Source organism: Sorex fumeus, unplaced genomic scaffold (assembly GCF_029834395.1).
Source record: "Sorex fumeus unplaced genomic scaffold, SorFum_2.1 ptg000110l, whole genome shotgun sequence".
Taxonomy (NCBI): domain Eukaryota; kingdom Metazoa; phylum Chordata; class Mammalia; order Eulipotyphla; family Soricidae; genus Sorex; species Sorex fumeus.
The window spans coordinates 1,126,632-1,145,433 of record NW_026606167.1 but is presented as its reverse complement, the minus strand read 5'-3'; the positions used below and the strand labels follow the sequence as shown (position 1 = coordinate 1,145,433).

General features: G+C 60.5%; 1 protein-coding gene across 1 annotated transcript; it reads right to left on the bottom strand.

Annotated features, from left to right (window-relative positions):
- Positions 1-4,295: 4,295 nt before the first annotated feature.
- On the bottom strand, positions 4,296-10,130 carry CLPTM1L (CLPTM1 like). Its single transcript, XM_056135085.1, has 17 exons — positions 9,825-10,130; positions 9,654-9,754; positions 9,089-9,278; positions 8,561-8,706; positions 8,247-8,325; positions 7,644-7,761; positions 7,467-7,561; positions 7,212-7,296; positions 6,965-7,068; positions 6,684-6,749; positions 6,022-6,072; positions 5,750-5,832; positions 5,589-5,623; positions 5,313-5,368; positions 5,194-5,238; positions 4,731-4,846; positions 4,296-4,639 (listed from the first exon to the last, which is right to left on the bottom strand). Exons 1-17 carry the CDS (start codon positions 9,984-9,986, stop codon positions 4,555-4,557), a joined length of 1,617 nt encoding a protein of 538 aa, XP_055991060.1. The 5' UTR covers positions 9,987-10,130; the 3' UTR covers positions 4,296-4,554.
- Positions 10,131-18,802: the final 8,672 nt, after the last annotated feature.

The following is an 18,802-nucleotide window of genomic DNA, read 5'->3' as shown; positions in this document are numbered from 1 at the left end:
GGACCGGCGCGGGGAGAGCGCGGCCTGTGCAGAAAAGGACGGAGCGGGCGCGGAAACGCCGGGAAGGGGCGGGGCCCGGGCGGAGAGGGCGGGGCCTGCGCGGGGAGGGCGAGGCTAATACGGGGTGGGGTGGGGCCGGCACGGACCCCCCAGGAAGGGGCGGGGCTGGGGAGGGGAGGGCGGGACCGACGCGGGAGGGGCGGGGAGAGCGCGGCCTGTGCAGGAAGGGGCGGAGCGGGCGCGGAAACGCCGGGAAGGGTCTGGGCCGGAGCGGGGAGGGCGCGGCCAGTGCAGGAAGCGGTGGGGCCGGCGCGGGAACGCCGAGAAGGGATGGGGCCGGGGCGGGGAGGGCGGGGCCAACGCAGAAGGGGCGGGAACGCAGGGAGGGGCGGGGCCTGTGCCGGGAGGGGCGGGGCCGGCGCGCTTCCTGCGCAGCCGCGGCGATCCGCAGGTCACGGGCTACCAGGCTCTGGCGCACCCGCGGCCCCGCGCCCAGGTCCAAGTGAGGGTCGCACAGCGGCGGGCGCTGAGTGCGGAGGAAGCGACTACGGCCCGACCCCCCCTGCGGGCCTCCCGGGGGCGCGGGGAGGACGGCGAGGCATGGCCGAGGGTCTCCCGCCTGGGGCTACAGTTTCTCTCTGCAGGTCCCCGGCCCGTAAACGCCCTGAACGGTCCACGAGTCCGAACCAGGACGCGCCAGCGGGAAGGGGTGCGGGCAGTGAGGGGCGGTCCCAGGAGCAGGCAGGCAGGGTGCCCTGACGCCTCCGCCTCGGCCCCGCTGCCGCCCGCGCTTTGTCTGGGCTCTGAGCAGGTGTTGCCCGCCCAGGCGCAGAGCCAGGGCCCTGCGTGGCACCACCTGGAGGCCCCGGGCTCCGACCGGTCCCGCCGTGACCGTACTCTGGCTCAGGAGAATCTGCGGAGAAAGTAGGTGTGAGTGTGGGTAGAAGCAGCAGGCGGCACGGTGTGGGCGAGGGAACCTGTGGATGCAAGCGCGCGCCCCACCGTTGCGTATATTGATGCTGCGAATCAGGGCATTCGGCCTTTGCAGAGTGGCTCATTGTGCACCGTGGAAGAAGCCCCCAGCACGCTGCATGCACGCACGGAAAAGCATTCTTGTTCCGGGGCCACTTGGCTGAACACACAAGTGCGTTCTGGGTTGTGGGCCACTCGGGTCCCTGCCAATTTCTGGTGAGTGGATTCCGCTGAGGAACTCAAGCCTCTGCTGCCCGGGTGCACACCACATGCATGTGTGCACGCGCGTGTGTGCTTGTACAGCTGAGCAGTGAAGCATGCATAGCGCCTTGGCCCCTGCTGCGGCCTGAGGTTCAGACGACATGGTGGGCTCTGCTGTCTGCATCCTGTAGGGGCGCCCTTGGCAGAGTGAGCTGCACCCCACTTCTCAGCTCTGCAGGGGAGGGAGACAGGAGGGGAAGGAAGAGCAGAGAGGGCCCCACTCTGCTCTGCCACACCCGGGTACATTTCCCTCTGGTAAGGGACCTCATGGAACAGGCAAAGTCCAGTTACCTTCCGCAGCACACCCTAGGCCCTGAGCTGATACGCGTGGGGGGAGGGGCCCTCCTGCATTATTGCCTGACCCCTATCTCCACGGGCACTGAGAGGGTCTGCCCTGAACTCCAGTCAGCCCTGTCCCTCAGGGCCTCCTCACCAGCCAGATTCGGGACTCAGCGTCCTACCGGTCACCTCCGGCTACCTGGCCATGGGCCTAGGATGGGGATGTGCAATCAGGCACACCCTCGCCACCAGGGACATGGACAGCCCATCCCCCTCAGCCTCTCGCAGCGCTCTTGGCCCAGCCTTGGCCAAAGCAGCCCACGCAGACGGCCAGAAACAGCACCTGGGAGCACAGGGGACGTGGGTCACTGAGCGCCTGCCAGACCTGCATGCACCAGGACGCGGGGGCTCCAGAACTCAGGGGCCCCTGCCCCCAGCCCACCCTGCTGCCTCTGTCCTGAAGACAGCACAGTGGGTGTGGGACAGGCTTCTCTGCCCACATGACCATGGGCTCCAGAAGATTCCGGCTGCAGGCCTTCACATGGCACACAGCAGCACGCACATGCACCCCACACATGCTCTTGTGCACTCGTATGTGCACATACACAGCCGTAGTGCACCCCTGCGGCCCCCCCCCCCACATGCAGCACTTATGCTCCTGCGACCCCTCCCACAGCCTGCACATACTCCCCCCCGGCATGCTCACACCCCGACAGCCTATACACTCATGCACTCACACTCAACATGTGTGATGCTCCCCTTGCGAGGGGTGCAGTGAGGAGGCTGGCGCAGTGCGCCTGCTGGCCTTTGCTGCGTCAGCATGTGATGCTCTGCCCCCTTTCCACAGAGCCTCTGGGTTCAGAAGACGGAGGTAGAATTAAGTTTCCAGCGAAGGGTACCCACTCTGAGGGGAGTCAATCTCCAGAGCGCAGCCTGTGAAGGGGGCGCCTTCAGGAGGATCTGGGTGCCAGGCGGGCTGCAGGCCGCTCCACAAAACAGCTTTCTTGGGGGTTGGGGGATGGCGGCTGTTCGGTGACTCCCAACAGCCAGGCACGGCAGCTGGACAGCTGGACGCTGCTTCCGAGAACAGATCCCCCTCCCAGTGCAACTCCCCAGCTCTCCAAACTAACCTGAGTTTAGGGCTCTGACCCACTGCCTCCCTCAGCCCGAAAGCTCGCCTCTGGCCACACCAAGCACAGGAGCGAGCCCAGACCCACTGACCTGACCAGTCCCCAGGACATGCTCCGCTGATCACACCCACCTTGGAACCATGTGCCTCTGACCTCGTACCTCTGGCCCAGGGCACATCTGTGCTTTCCGCACGGAGCCGTTTTCTACTTGCTCCCCAAACTGGGTTCAAGAACGCTTTGACCTTTCTCCTAGTTGCATGAGTTCGGAGCTGGAGCCAAATGTTAGAGAACACAGCGGGGAAGGCATCTGCCCCGTACACCACATGCTTCTCTGAGCCCACCAGGAGCCCTGAGCACAGAGTGAGGAGTAACCCTGAGCACTGCCAAGTGTGGCCTCCAAATAACAACAAAGAATCCAAGAGTTGCCGTGTGTGCCTGGGCCTGGTGATGGGGCCTGAGGACATGACAGGACCCGCAGTGATTGAGGGAAGGAGGGTGGCAGCGAGCAGCACCTCCGTGGCAGACATGTGACCACCACAGCCCAGGGCTGCCAGAGTCATGTGTGACCCCCTCGGCCAAGGGCTGCCACTGAGCCGGGTGACGCCCCCCATAACACAGGGCTGCCACTGAGCTACGTGACCACCCCCCAACCGCTGCCACAGAGCCACGTATGACCTTTCATAGCCAGGGCTGCCACTGGGCCACGTGCGATCCCCCCACAGCCCAGGGCTGCCCAGCTGTCACTGAGCCACCCTGCACGTGTCAGCAACGGAGCCAGTGCACTGGGTGCTGCTGGTGGGGGTCTCAGGCACCGCCCCCCCCACCAGTTTTATGCGTTCGTCCCGCCAGGCCCTTCCGTGAACTTTCTCCTGCTCTTTATCAGCCTCCTGGAAAGCAATAAAGAGTGCTTAGGGCCCAAGCGCCTGGGGAGGCGGCTCAGCCCTGCGTGTGCCTCCAGGCTCTGCATCTTCCCGTCAGATGAACTTTAAGGAGGGTGGAATTTACCCACGGAATTAACCTTCTCATCTGGAATCCCAGAGCGCAGCAGGCTGGCTCCCCAGTGCCCAAGACGACAGCGCAGGCTCAGCTCTGGTGCTCGCCGGGTCCTGCAGCCGGCTGCCCTCCCACCCCCCGTCCTGCAGCTGGCTTGGGGGTGTTCCCACGGTGTAACAGCCTCCATCACAATCAGGCCTGGCCCAAGTCCTCCTGTCACCCACCCGGAACCCACCCACTCCAGCAGCGTGCCTTATCCAGCCCCACACAGTCGCAGGGCCACCGGGTCCTGCCAGAGCCTGCACGGGCGGGGAGACACAAGCCTCCGGACCCCAGACACCGAGCCAGACCAGTGGGCAGTGCAGCGCCAAGGGGGTGCAGGGACACCTCTCCACCACAGCCTCCGTTCCAAGCCCAGCCCATGTGCCACAAGCACGAACAGCCGTATGGCCGCTCACCCCCGTTGCTCCTGTGGACACTCCTGCCCCCTGGCCGTAAGAAACTGGCTGCCTCCCCACCCGCACACACGAGGACGCTCCAGCCCTGCTCCTCCCAGCGGCAGGCGTGAACCACATGGCGCTCACTGCCCAGAGTCCATGGCACCCAGGCTGAGCAGGCGACCAGCCCAGAGGTTTATTTTAAAATAGAAACGTACATACGTTAAGCTTGAAAACAATCTTATTTTAAACTAAAAGGAAACAGCCGTTTGACCGAGTCCCCGGGATGGACGTGGAGGCGTCTGAGGCGGGAGGGTCCAGGGGAGCGGTGCCCGCGGCGCCTGGCCTGGCCGCAGCGGGCCCTCCAACCGGTGGCCTCAAAGACAGCGAGAAGTGGTCGGAGGTTTTGGCAATGCAGACGGGACGCCCGGGAAACCTGCCCGAGCGTGCGGAAAGGCCCTGCTGTCCAGCCCCGGCTCCGCTCAGTCCCCATGAGGCTTCTGCTGGGGCTTCTCGGCGTAGGATTCCCCGAACTCATTCACTCTGCTCTTATCCACGGGATAAAGCCTGAGAGGCAGAGCGCAGCCTCACTGCCTGCCTCGGGCGTGCCCAGCCCGAGACGCTGTCCCCCCCTCCACACCCCCTGATCAGGGCTCACCAGCGCTGGTAGAGGTACACGAGGAACACCACATCGTCCCTGAAGCAGGCCAGCCGGTGCGAGGTGGGCATGGTGATGATGAAGGCGAAGACGTCGTCGATGAAGGTGTTGAAGGCCTGGGGGGGAGGGGGGCGTGGTCACCTCAGTATCCCTCAACCCAAGGCGCCTGCCCACCCCCACAGCCTTCGGGGCAGCGGTCAGATGGGAAGGGGATCCTCCCCAGCACCCCATGAGCCCTGCCCACCAGACCGTCCTGCCCCACACCCGGCACCTCCAATCCCCACTGAGGCCACGATATGTGTGAGCACTGAGGGGGACAGGGCACCCCCAAGGCCAAACCCCCACAGACACTGATGCCCAGGATCAAGATGGCCACCGTCCCTGCCACAGCAAGCCTGGAACTGGGGGCAACGCTTGTCCCTCGATGGCCACAGTATGGGCAGGTGGGGCTCTGGGCACTGACCTTGTAGGTAAAAGCTTTCCAGGGCAGGTGTGCCACCGACTTCATCTGCAATGGAGATGGAGCCGGTGAGGGGACAGTGCCCGCCCACCCGTCCACCACCGCCATGGGCAGCACCTCACCTTGTAGTTGACGAAGAGCTGCGGCAGCATGAAGAGGAAGCCGAACGCGTAGACCCCTGAGGACACAGGAGATGAGTGGAGGCCCCGACCCTGCCTGGGCCCAGCGGGCTGGCACACGGGGTCAAGGAGGCCGCACTGCACGGTCATGCTGACCCCCCAGCTGAGCTGCCCACCCAGCAGGCCGTCCAGCGCCTCTCCCGGGACACAGGCCAGACGTGCTTCCTGTGGGCACCCGGAGGGAGAAGCAGCTGAGCTGCAGCCCAGGACGCGACTCACCATTGACGAAGCTGTTGATGAGCCATGAGTACCAGCTGCGGGAGAGAAGCACGTGAGCCGGCGCTGCCGCGTCCCGACATGGCTCAGGCTTAGCAGCGCCCTGTGCCAGGCTGCCCGGCCACCTCTCCTTGGGGGCCTGGGAAGCAGAGCCGAGCACCCACCTCTTGTACTTGACGTTGAGCAGCGAGTAGCCGGCGCCCGCGATGCACAGAGGGTAGAGCAGGTAGGACAGGTACTTCATGGCCTAAGGGGAAGCCGAGGGACAGGCCCTGCTCAGCCCAGCGGGCCTGGCAGGGCACTGCAGGGGACACCCAGGGGCTGTGCCCGCAACACGGGCACCCCAGGCCAGCGCCCAGAAACCCCCAGGAGCCCCGGAACCGGGCAGGCAGCTCCCCCTCCTCCGCCCAGGGACCCCCACCCCAAGGCGACTCACCTGAGTGTCATACTCCTCCGTCCGCCGCTCGGACTCACTGGACGTGCCAAACTGTGGAAGATACAGCGCAGGCCCCTCACTGGCCACGCCCCTGCCGTTGGCCACGCCCCTCACTGGGCCACGCTGCAGGGAGCTGTGACAGCGTCCCAGTGCTGCCCTGCACTGCCCACTCAGCTGATGCCGACACTAACTTTCTCTCGGGCAGCCCTGCTGGTGGCAGAGATGAGCCACTGAAAGCCGGAGGCTCTGAGCACAGCTGCATCCCAGTCCCAAGTTTACTCGCAATGGGAAACTGAAGCGAGGGTCTCAGGGGAGCCGTCCCAGACACCCCCATGCCAGCCTTCGACCCCAGCCTGAGCTTCTCCAGCCCCTACCAGCCCCACAGGGACACCTGCTGAGGCGGGGCCTACAGTCTGCGGTGGGAGTGAGTGCGTGTGGAGAAGTGGGTGTGGATCAAGGTGTGTGGAAGGAGCATTTTTGCGTGTAGGTAAGGGTGTGTGGGTGGGTATACACGTGGCAGGAGCAGGTTTATGTCTGTGTGTAGATTTTGTGGATATGTGGAGAAAGTGTGTGTGGTGGGGATGTGTGCAGTCTTGCCCCGTGGGCCCAGGGTGCCACAGTCCCTGTCCTCACGGCGGGTTCGGCCGCAGCCAGGGATGTACCTGGAACTGGGGCCTTAGGCCCCTCCATGCCACTGTCATCTTCAAGGCCTTCTTCACCTTCCACAGCTGTTGGTGGGGAGGGTGGGGAGGAACACATTTAAGAGCTGTCACACAGACCCCAGGGTACTTGGCCACCAGAGGCCCAAGGGGGTGGGGGGTGGAAAGCTGGCACCACCTGCTGGGGTCTCCCAAACCCCCCCACCCCCAATGACAGGCACAGTTCAGACAGCCACAGGGAGGCAGGAGACAGCTGCCTGGTCACAGGGCAGCTCCGGACGCACCTCGATGGCAGCGCCGATGCCCGCGGGGACCAGCACCAGCAGGCTCGTCTGCTCATCCAGCAGGAACAGGAAGATGACCACGGTGCTGAAGCAGCGCCAGAGCACTGGGGGGCAGGCATGAGTGAGGGTGCGGGGGTCACCGGGGGCCTCCCCCCACCCCCCCCCACCTGGCACAGGGGATGGGAGTGGGCGTGAGGCACCGTCATGACATGGGGCCCCCCGCCCACCCCACCAGCCCAGGCAGTACCTGCCTTCGTGGACATCCCAATCATGCTCTTCTTCTTCTTCCAGAAGCTGATGTCATTCTTAAACGCCAGGAAGTCAAAGAGCAGCTGCAAACAGAAAACAACGTGGAAGCTGCCACGAGAGCCAGGTGCTGGCTCAGACACGGCAGCCACGGCCACAGGGCCCACAGACACAGAGACTGTAGCACAGGCTGGGCACACAGTGAGGGTCAGGCCTCCTCCCGAGGACTCAGCCCGGGCGAACTGACAACACTCACGTGAAACGCAGCAACAAAGAAGGTCAGGGCCAGGAAGTAGAGGTTGGTGTCCACAAAGATGCCCTTCACCTCGTCCGCATCCTTCTCCGAGAAGCCTGGGCAGAGAGAGGCGGCTTGGAGGCGTGGGGGGCGTGCCTGAGGGCGGGCGAAGGGGCAGTCCCGGTGCCACCGACTCACCGAGCTGCTGCAGCGAGTACACGGCATCCTGCATATGGATCCAGAAGCGCAGGCGGCCCAGTGAGATGCTGTCGTAGGCCACGGTCAGTGGCAGCTCGGTGCTCGAGTGGTGGATGACCTACGGGCAGTGGATCCCCTCATGTGGACATGCCACGCTCATGGTGCCCAGCATGGCCACGCGAGGAGCCACACACGGGCCACAGGAGCAGGTGGCTGTGGGAGCAGATGCATCCCACAGGAGGCGACAGGCGGGGAGGGGGACTCCGGCCACAGGGCCCTGGACCCTGCTGGCCAGCGACCCCACCCCAAGAATCCTGCTCGTCTCCACGGGCCACTCTTAGAGAGAGCAGCTGTGCAGGAGGACGTGGCCACCACCAAAGCCGGGTCCATGGCCCAGCCCTGTGAAGGAGGGGCTGGCACATGAAGGGGCAGACAGCTGCAGGTGGGCGTCAGAGCCCAGGCCCCATGCCCAAGGGCCAGCCCTACACCCTGAGCCAGGAGGGCCAGAACCCCAGGAGGACCAGCCTAGGTGGTGCCTGGCTCGTAGTCACAGGGACACGAAGGGCGAGCCCTGCCCAGGAGCCCCTGGCCCCGGCCGCTCACCATGAGGTCCTTCACCCGGTTGCTGAGCTGGTCGATGAACAGGATTGGGAGGTAATGCACCGTCTTCCCCAGTTGCACCCTGCACACACAGAAAGGACCCGGCGGGCTGGGAACCAGGACCCACTGAGCCCTGGGTAAGCCCCAGGGTGGTGCAGGCCCCTGAGCACTGCCTGGGGAGAGCTGCCTACAGAGCACAGGCTGCCCCACCCCCGCCCCTAGCAGTCAATCCAGCCAAGCAGGGCGCCAAGGCGGCCTTCCCAGAGTCCCATCCTGCCCAGGGTTGAGGACCCTCCCGGCCCGCGGGGCACACCCACATCTTCATGTAGCGGTGCACGTCGGCGGGCAGGGCTGCGCCATCGAAGGCGAAGTCGTCCACCATGACGTTGAGCGTCAGCCTGGGCCTCCAGTGTGACACGGGCTCGTCCAGAGCGCTGGGCGGCTTCTTCCCGGCCTCGATCTGCTGCTGGGGGCAGGCAGCTCAGCAGGGCGAGGTGGGGGGGCAGAGGGGTGAGGCCACCTCCCAGGACCCCAAAGCCACTCGGCAGCTCGTCGCCGGCCAGCCCCAAATACGCTGCAGGGCACACAGCCACGGAAGCGAGGGGCGTCCATGGATGCCCACGAGGACAGGCTGGGCCTGAGCCACTCCCCAGCTCAGACACCCACTGGGGCGGCACCTGTGTGGGGTGGATTCCCCGCCCCCACACACACACAGCAGCATCAACCCCACAGTAAGGCGCTCAGGGGCTGGTACTCCCTGACACGCCCCCACGTGGCCTCCCGCACCCAGAGCCCACCGCGGCGGGCCCAGGATTCCACGGCTGCACCCCACGTGAAGCTCTCACCTCTGTGGCAGGCCCGCCTGTGAGCAGGCTCACCTCCTCGGGCTTGGGGACCATGTAAGTGGTGAGCGGGCTGACCAGGTGCACCTGCTTGCCGTCGTGCCACGGCAGGACGCCTGCGTGGTGCAGGAAGATGTAGGCGTACAGCGTGCCATTGTCCCGCGTCTTCTTGGGCACGGACACGTTGACGGTCCTGAGACAGAGCCCGGCAGGCCTCAGCCACGGCACAAGAGCACCAAAGCACCGAGACCCGGCCCAGCGCAGTGCTCAGGAGGAAGTGGCTGGCCCTCGGGGGTCTCTCCCCCTCCCCCCGCTTCAGACAACAGCAGATCGGTAACCGCACACTGCAGATCCCCAACCACTTGCCCTGCAAGCCCCCAGCCCGGGGCCTGAGCTGCAACCAGGCAGACGCAGGACACACTCTCAGGGCCGGGGACAGCTGGGCCTCCCACCCACAGGGACCTGGCTTGCCCCGGGCCCCCCCAGACAGGCCCCCGCGCCCCAGCCACCGCGCAGGGCCCCTCTGCTGCACCCAGGGCCGCCCGCCCCCGGCTGCGGCTCCGCTCACCTCTCGAACTTGGACGCCACGTCGAAGTCCTCCACGTTCAGAACCAGGTCCACGTTGTTCTCCGTGCCCAGGTGGGAGCGGGTGGTGGTGTAGACGCTGAGCTGGTGTGGACGGGGCGGGCAGTGAGCGCGGGCCGGGCGGGGGCGGGGGGCGGGCGCGCCGGGGGCTCACCTGCAGCTTGGGCCGGCGCGCCAGGTAGGGCAGGATGCAGTTGGCGGGCGCGGCGCACGGGCGCGTGTACACGATGCCGTACATGACCCAGCAGGTGTGCGCCACGTACACCACGAACACGCCCACCGCCAGGCTGGTGAAGGAGCTGCGGCCGCTCCACATGGCGCCGCCGACACTCGACGCCGCGCTACGGCGCCCACCGCCGCGGGGGAACGACCGCGCCGCGCGCCGCCCGCCGCCCGCCGCCCCGCATGCTCGCCGCGCGCCTCCACCTGTCGCCGCGGGATTCGCCGGTCGCGACGCTTCCGGCCCGCACCGGAAGTGGGCGCGCCGCGCGGCCCCCTGGGAGGCGTGGTCGCGGCGCGCGCGTCGGCACGCACGGGCACGTCGGGCCGGTGACCTCCCTCCCGGCGTGCCCTGCGGCTCGGCGGTGGCGGCGGCGGAGGGGGCGGGGCCTCCGGGCCCGGGCCGGATTGGGCGGGGCCAGAGTGAACGGAGGCAGGGCCAGGGGTAGGCGGGGCCTCGGCGGGGCGGGGCGGGGCCTCCGAGCAGCGGAGGGCGGGCCCGGAGCTGCTGGTCCCGGGAGGCGGTGGAAACGCTTTGCTCGCTCCCGGGCGGGCGGCGGCAGGTGCAGCTGCAGGTGTTCCGCTGGGACGTGCCCGGACGCCAAGGCCGTGCTGGACGCGGGCGCGTCCCCTGGCCCCACGGGAGGACCTGGGGCCTCTGGCCCTGCAGCCCCCTGCCCCGCACACCCAGGGCCCCCTCTGCGACCTCACTGACCGCTCTCCTGAGGCCTTGACATGGGCACCAGGTCCTCAAAGCCCTCCCCAGCCCGCTGCGTGTTGAAGGGTGATGGCACTGCCCAGGGTAGGGGTCAGGGGGAGGAGGGCAGCACCAAGGCAGAGCGGACTCCCCAAGTCACTTGAGGATCACCCTGGCCCTGACCTGGAAGGCCTGACTGACTTCTCTGGAGCCACAGGGTGCTGACTGCATGGCTGAAGCACCCCAGCAGGGAGCCGCCCCACCCAGCAACTGGAGTGACCCCATCCCCAGGCCTGGAGACCCCACAGTGGCGCCCTCAGAGCCAGCTCCAGGGACAGCTTCAAGCCCGGGAGTATCTACCACACCAGGGGCACCGTCCAGGCCCCATTTTGCAGCTCAGACAGAGGTGGGCGCAAAACCACAGCCCCCATTTCCCACCAGCTGCCTTCCTCACCAATAGCAACCCCCCATTGCTCCCCCCCTCATAGGCTGCCCTCCCCCATCAGCTGGTCCTGCAGCACCAGAGCACACAGCCTGGACAGGACGCAGCTGGGGCGGGTGCAGCTGCTGGGGGCTGGTCTGGTAAGCAGCCCACACTGGATGCTTTCACGTGTCTGCTACCTCTCTTCTGGGTACTCCAAGTGGGCTGCCAAGCTGTCCGGCCTGGCCCGAGCCTCTGGTTCTATATATGGGGGACCGAGTGCCCCACCTTACTTCCCCAGCAAGCCTGAAGGCCGGAGGTCCCCCACCCCCCCCCCCAGGAGAGTAGGTATGAGCGGCTGTGCCATGCCTGCTCACACTAACTGGTAACTGACCCCATGCAGCAAGGGCTGGCCTGTGACCCAGTGGCCCTGTTTCGGCCCAGTTACTCCCGAAGTGACACCCATTGGGCCACGTGGGTTCGAAGGTCAGCCTGCCCATCACTGAGCGCCGTCCCCCTGGGCTGGAGGAGGGAGCACGAACCGCCCCTGACAGAGACACCTCAGTTTCCCCTCGCCGGCTGCTGTGTGCAACTCCACATTAGCTGTTTTTATTCCACATTCTCCACAACCCCGCAAATTCCTGGGCTCTTCTGAGAATGGGGAAGTTTGCAATTTCCCCAGCTATAAACCCTTTCCAGACCTCATCTTAGCAAGCAAATGGACCCTAAATTAATAAAGACAGCTGTGGCAGGCAAGTGGGATCCTCTGACTGTTGTTAATAGACACCAGTTTTCCTCTAAACACCACAGAAACGAACGCTCCTTATTCCTCCATCAAGTTCCTTGCCTGCTGGGAGTTTCTCATTTTTCAGCGAACACATCTGTCTTTCGACGACACTGAGTGTCAGCATCTGTATTACTCAGTGTTTTTGATGGTGAAAGTCATGAAGACTTAGGAATCAGACAGTCACAGGGGCCCGCCCACACCACACCTGCCCCACCTCCGCCCTTCCTTCTGCAGTGCAGGTCCTCTCTGCCCACAATCCCATGCTCCTGAACACCCCCTCCCCACAGCGTGTGTCCACAGAGGCCTTACTCCAGCACCCCGCTGCCCCGTGGTTTGGACGCTCTTGGCTTCTGCTGAAAATGCAGTTTCTTGGCACAGGATTTGTGGTGCATGACCCTCGCTGCTCTGCATGTGCCTTGGCTCCATAGGTCCTGCCCTGCACCCACCCACTGCTTTCTAAGCTGGGCACAGTGGTACCCTTTGGGGGAAATCAAGGCACAGCCTCTGGCAGGCTTGCACAGGAAGGTCCCCAGGGCTGTCAGGTGCAGCTGACTCCCCACCCTCCAGCACCCCCAGGGATGGTCAACCGCAGGAAGTGGCACAGGAAACCGCTTCGAGAACCAGCCTCGGCTCCCTATTCAGGCAGGTGCCTAGGCGCCATCCTCCCATTCAACCCAGTTTGTTATTTATTCATTCATTTGCTTGTTTGTTTGTTTTGTGAAGCAAGATTGTTCTTATTGAAACTTACTTAGAAAGTGTGAGATGAGGGATTGATCTCTACAGGCCCCTCACACTGAGTGAATCTTCTGAAAAACTCAGGTATGTAGGGTTTTTTGGTTGTTGTTTTTTTTTTGGTTTTTTTTTTTTTTTTTTTTTTTTTTTGCTTTTTGGGTCACATTCAGCCGATGCTCAGGGGGTTACTCCTGGCTCTGCACTCAGGAATCACTCCTGGCGGTGCTTGGGGGACGATATGGGTTGCTGGGAATCGAACCCAGGTTGTCCACGCACAAGGCAAACGCCCTACCCGCTGTGCTATTGCTTCAGCCCCTGTATGTGGGTTTTTGTGACTGAAATCTCCAGGCTTTCATGGAGTCAGGAATGGGCGCCCCACCCCCACCTCCCTGTGCCTCCAGGAGCCCGGCAGTCAACGCCCACCAGCTGCCTCTGGCACTATGTATGCTCATTAAGGCCATGATCCAGAGACCCACAAATAAATCTAGGAAGAGAGCAAAAAACCGCAGAGATGCCTCTGGCCCCAAAGTCGCCATCCAGTTAAAAACTTAACTCCAGTTGTATCAATCTATCGAAGATTTTAGGATTCCTGGAGTGACATCTCATTCACTATAACCACTGATGTACCAGAAGTAGCACAGTAGCACACTACATTGGATGGATGGGATGTAAGGTAGAAGGCAACTGGTCTCAATTATATGTGTGTGTGTGTGTGTGTGTGTGTGTGTGTGTGTGTGTGTGCGCGCACAAGACTCAACCTGTAATAGCATGGTAGTAAAATCTCTTATACAAGGGCCTAATGACTCCAGGCTTAGGGAAACTTTTTTTGATCATTTTTAGCGGATTATTCATAACAAGCAATACAAAATAAATCATTCAGGGCCTGCTGTTGGGATAGGTTTGAGTGGTGGTTGGGAAACTTCTAAATATTGGTGATGATGAAATCCTGCAATTTGCTGCAACATGAATGAAACTTAGAGATGCCATGTCAAATGAAGTGAATCAGAAGAAGGACAAACACAGGATAATATCACTTATATTAATTAGATGAAGAAATGCGAGAGTTTAAAGTGGGGATGACTAGATATCCCTTGGTCCCAGAGTATATGGAAGAAAAGGAAAGAAATAGAGTGAAATGGAAGGAGACAAGAGATAGATGAGAAACAACGGAAACAGGGGCCAAGGGGATTCAGGTACATTGGTGGTATTAAGGAATGATAGAACTAAATATCCAAACCACAGAGTCAACAGCACTGAAATCATGAGACCCAAACTTTAATAACCAGATATAAAAGATTCCTGTCAAGATGACAGGCTGGGGGCTGGGGTGGCAGGTAGGAGATGGAACTTGGGAACACTGGTGGAGGTAAGTTGACATTCGTGGCACAATCAGTGATGGAACATTGTATGTCAGGACACAACTTTGTAATTCACCATGTTTTAATAAAATAAAATTTGGAGAGAAAACCACTGTATTCACACAAAATATTTATTCAGAAAATACTGGGTGACTGTCAGGAATGTAATCGTAAATATGAAAACCATCTCTCTTAAATCTATTAGAGGAAAAAGATGCATAGTGAGAGAAAGAAATAATGAGATAGAGTATAAATATGATCTAGACAAGGGTCAAGAGAAGCAAACTGAGTAGCGTTTTGTTTTTTTGGGGGGGAGGGGGGAGGGGGTCACACCAGTGTTGTTCGAGGGTTCTTCCTGGCTCTTCACTCAGGAATTCCTCCTGGCAGTGCTTGGGGAACCAGACGGGATGCCAGGGATCAAACTCAGGTCGGCCGCATGCAAGGCAAAAGCCCTACCCACTGTACTGTGGCTCCGGCCCCTGATTAGTGTTTTATTTATTTATTTATTTAATATGCCAAACACAGTAGCGAGTCTCACAATGTTACTGGGCCCACTCGAGCAAAATTGATGAACAACGGGAGAACAGTGATTAGTGAAACACCATGAGGTTATAGACTTACAAATTTTTGTGCTTGGGTTTCAGTTATACAATGATCGAGTACCCATCCCTCCACCAGTGCCCATTCTCCACCACCAATGATCCCAGTATCCCTCCCACCCCCACATCCCCCCATCCCACCTTGCCTCTGTGGCAGGGCATTCCCTTTTGTTCTCTCTTTCTCCTATTGGATCCTCTGGTTTGCAAAAGAGGCATTGAGTGGCAATCATGTTCGGTCTATAGTCTACTTTCAGCATGCATCTCCCATCCTGGGAGGATCCTCCCAACACGCTTTATTTGGTGCTCCCTTCTCTATCTGAGCTGCCTTTTCCCCTAGCATGTGTGTCTGGCCTCCAAGCCATGGAATAAACCTCCTGGTACTTATCTTGGCTATTCTTGGGTGTGAGTCTCCTATTTTGTTACTTTATGTTCCCCAGATGAATGCAATCTTTCTATGTCTATCCCTCTCTTTCTGACTCATTTCGCTTAGCATGATACTTTCCATGAAGTACCACTTGCATGTAAATTTCACGACTTCATCTTTTCTAACAGCTACACAGTATTCCATTGTGTAGATGTACCAAAGTTTCTTTAACCAGTCATCTGTTCTTGGGCACTAAGGTTTTTTCCAGACTCTGGCTATTGTAAACAGTGCTGCAATGAACAAACAAGTGCAGATGTCACTTAGACTATACTTTTTTGCCTCTCTGGGATATACTGATTAGTGTTTTAAATGATGACATAAGAATTGTCTGAAAGATGGTCTGAGCAGCTGTAAAACAACTCTAAGAAGAGCTCAAAACAGCATTGTTTTGGCAAGGTCTAAAGGGAGAGCATAGGGGCTGGAGCAATAGCACAGCGGGTAGGGCGTTTGCCTTGCACGCAGCCAACATGACCGACACAGGTTCAATTCCCAGCACCCCATATGGTCCCCTGAGCACCGCCAGGGGCAATTCCTGAGTGCATGAGCCAGGAGTAACCCCTGAGCATCGCCGGGTGTGACCCAAAAAGCAAAAAATAAAAAAATTAAAAAAAATAAAGGGAGAGCATAGTTTTCAAGAAGAGCTTCATATTTTCCTTCTTCGATGATGGGCTGGAGTGATAGCACAGCGGGTAGGGCATTTGCCTTGCACACCACCGACCCGGCCGACCTGGGTTCAATTCCTCCGCCCCCCTCGGAGAGCCTGGCAAGCTACTGAGAGTATCTCACCCACACGGCAAAGCCTGGCAAGCTCCCCGTGACATATTCAATATGCCAAAAACAGTAACAACAAATCTCACAATGGAGATGTTACTGGGCCCCCTGGAGCAAATCGATGAACAACGAGAGGAAAGTGACAGTGACAGTGATTGGTGGTGGGAAGGTGTAATGGTGATGGGATTGGTGTTGTAATATTGAATGTCCTCCCGTTATTCATCGATTTACTCGAATGGGCCCAGTAACGAATCCATTTTGAGACTTGTTGTTACTGTGTTTGGCATATTGAATACGTCATGGGTAGCTTGCCAGGCTTTGCTGTGAGGGAGAGATACTCTCGGTAGCTTGCCGGGATCTCTGAGAGGGGTGGAGGAATCGAACCCGGCTCGACCGGGCTGGCTGTGCACAAGGCAAACGCCCTACTGCTGTGCTATCGCTCCAGCCCAATATTGAATGTAATAAATTATTATGAGCAACTTTATAAAAATAAAGTAAAAATTTAGTTTTAAAAAAAAGTGTGAGAGAAAGGGAGAATAGGGGCTTTCCAGAGTGGACCAGCTCTGTATTTGAGGAGAAGGTGGGCTCCAGTGGGCTCTCCGAGGGAAACTGTCTGCCACATGGGCGGGGGGGAGAGTTGGAATGAGGGGGGGTGGGAGGGGGGTAGGTAGTATTGGGGGTTTTGGTGGTGGAAAATTGCACTGGTGAAGGGATGGGTGTTTGGTGATTGTGTGACCGAAGGAAGCTCAAACATGAAAGCTTTGTAACTGTATCTCACGATGAATCGATAGAAGGGGGAAAGAATAATAATAAAATAATAAAATAAATAAACAGCGGGCTCTCCGAGGGTCATTTCACGGTGTCCCAGGGCAGTTGAGGTGTTCAGGGGACTTCTCTGGTGAAGAGTCTGGAGAGCAAGTGCAGCCATGGGTGGGCTTCGTGGACATGGGCAGGCGCGGAGTGGGCTCCCCTGTTCACCCAGTCAGGAACAGGTGTGGGTCGGCATGGACAGTCTGACCAGCCAGAGGGCCCACGCAGCCACAGATGAGTTTAAGAGGAATTTAGCTCCCGGAATAAGAGCAATTATGTAAATTCTAGATAAATAGTGGCCCTGGCTTTAAAGTTCAGTTACGTAAATGGCGTTTGCATTTAGCTGGGAGAAAGAGCCCCTGGGCACACAGGGCTGTGCTGGGGGGGCCGAATCTACGTGGGCCCCACCAGCCCTGGATGCCTCACTGTCCCTAGTCAGGTAGTGGAAGGGTCCTGGTGTGGGGGGGCAGCTGGCCTCCAAGACCCCCTGAGGGGCCCACATGCAACTGTCCACCTAGTCTCCTGCCTCTCACCTGCTCCACAGCCTTCCACAGTGAGGCAGGGGTGCTGGGCGTGCACCCACAGCATTAGGGCCCTGCTCGGGAGGGGCCCAGGGAAGGGAGCATGGGGAAGGGAGCGAGGACCCAGGCAGGGGAGCCCCTGAGGCTCCCCCTGGCTGGGCTCTGGGTCCAGGCAGGATTGGGCTCTGCCCTTCTCCTGGGTGTGGGGTGTGCACTGCCTCCATATGACCCCCATTTCCCACACTGTCTCCCTTCCCTCCATTCCCAGAGACATCACGTCCCTTGTGATGGCAGCTGTGACCCCAGTGACCCCAGACGACATGGCACCATTCAAGACAACAGCACTGTCCAGAGGCGGTCACCTGCCCGAGAGAGCAGTGCCTGCTCTTCCCTGGGCTCACTCCTCACATCTGGTTCCCCTGCCCACTGTCCACTCCCACGTCTGTTCTGCCTGTCCTCTCATCTGTCCCCATGACCGTGTGTCCTGCTCACATCAGTGTTCCTGTTTGCTGACCCATCTCACGGAACAGAAGCGCTGTTTTACTGACTCTGCCATGTTCAGTTTAGGAGGGAGAATGAGCCACACCCGGCGATGCTGAGGCCACTCCTGGCTCAGCACTCAGGAATCCCTCTTGGTGGTGCTCAGGGACCCTCTGGGATGCTGAGGATTGGACCCGGGTTGGCAGTGTGCAAGGCAAACGCCCTCCCTGATGTGCCATTGCTCTGCCATGTCGAACGAGAGGCCCCTCCCCGCCCCATGGCCTGCCCTGAGTGTGTTCCTCCACATCTGTGGACAGGCAGTGGGGTCAGCCCAGCTGGCGGGGTCACCCGGACAGGAGTGCCACAGCTCGCAGAGGGGCACATCTGCAACGCAAGAGGCTTCTTTTAGCTTCTTTTGGGGCCACACACACTGGTGCTCAGGCCAACTCCGGCTCTGCTTCAGGGATCACTCCTGGCGGGCTCATGGACCATATGAGGTGCCACGGCTGTTGGTGTATGGCTCCAGCCCTGCAGTGACAGATTTCAGATTACGACAGGACCAAGAACTCCTTCAAGATGAAACAAGTTGGCGGTGTTTCTGGATGCAAGATTTGGGGACATTTCTCTGGCAAATGGTTGTGAGTGGAAAATCTTTGAGCTACCTGAGCTAAACTCAATGCGGGGGGTGGGGGTGGCCGAGATCCTGGGAAGTGGGGGTCTTCCCACCTGGGGGCTGGTCAGTGCCCCCGGCTCCTGGGGAGGACAGGCAGCAACCCTGGTGGGTGCAGGGCTGGGAGGAGGGGATTGAAGCAGAGAAAAGGTCCCCACGCGCAGGGGCATTTGCTCTCCAGATCCAGGCCGGCTCTGCACTTTATTAAAATGCTTCTCTCCAAGAGGAAGCCGTGTGCACCCAGCCCGTGCCTCAGTGCGTAAAGGTCAGGGGCTGCGTGGCTCTGGGGAACGGAGGGTGGATAGGGACCCCCCCAGTTGAGTAAAGGGGCAGTGGGGTGCCAGGCAGCAGGCCTGGAGTCTGGGGGAGGGGAGGGTGCGAGGAAAACCAGGCAGATTGCCTTTGCTCCCGGGGCCCAGCCTTCCCGGCTTCCTCTCCTTGCTACCTCCTCTTTCCCTCCCGTCAAAGCAGCTGAGCAGAACCGGGCCAGTGGGGTGCATGCATGGACTGTCCACCCAGGGCCAGCACGGGAGCTGCACTGGACCCTGGCCCTGTTCTCTGAGCCCAGAAGGCCAAAGTCTGGGCGCCTCCAGCTCCAGAATGCTGGACGGCTGCCTTGGCCCAAGCTCACCTGCCTGGCTTC

Bases quoted from the DNA above. Each gene is read 5' to 3' on its own strand.
- CLPTM1L (XM_056135085.1), bottom strand. From the start codon at position 9,986: ATGTGGAGCGGCCGCAGCTCCTTCACCAGCCTGGCGGTGGGCGTGTTC. The intron at 8,326-8,560 runs GTGGGTGTGCCC...CTGTGTGTGCAG, and splicing joins GTGCACCGCTACATGAAGAT to GGTGCAACTGGGGAAGACGG. The intron at 7,069-7,211 runs GTACTGCCTGGG...CCTGCCCCCCAG, and splicing joins TGGGATGTCCACGAAGGCAG to TGCTCTGGCGCTGCTTCAGC.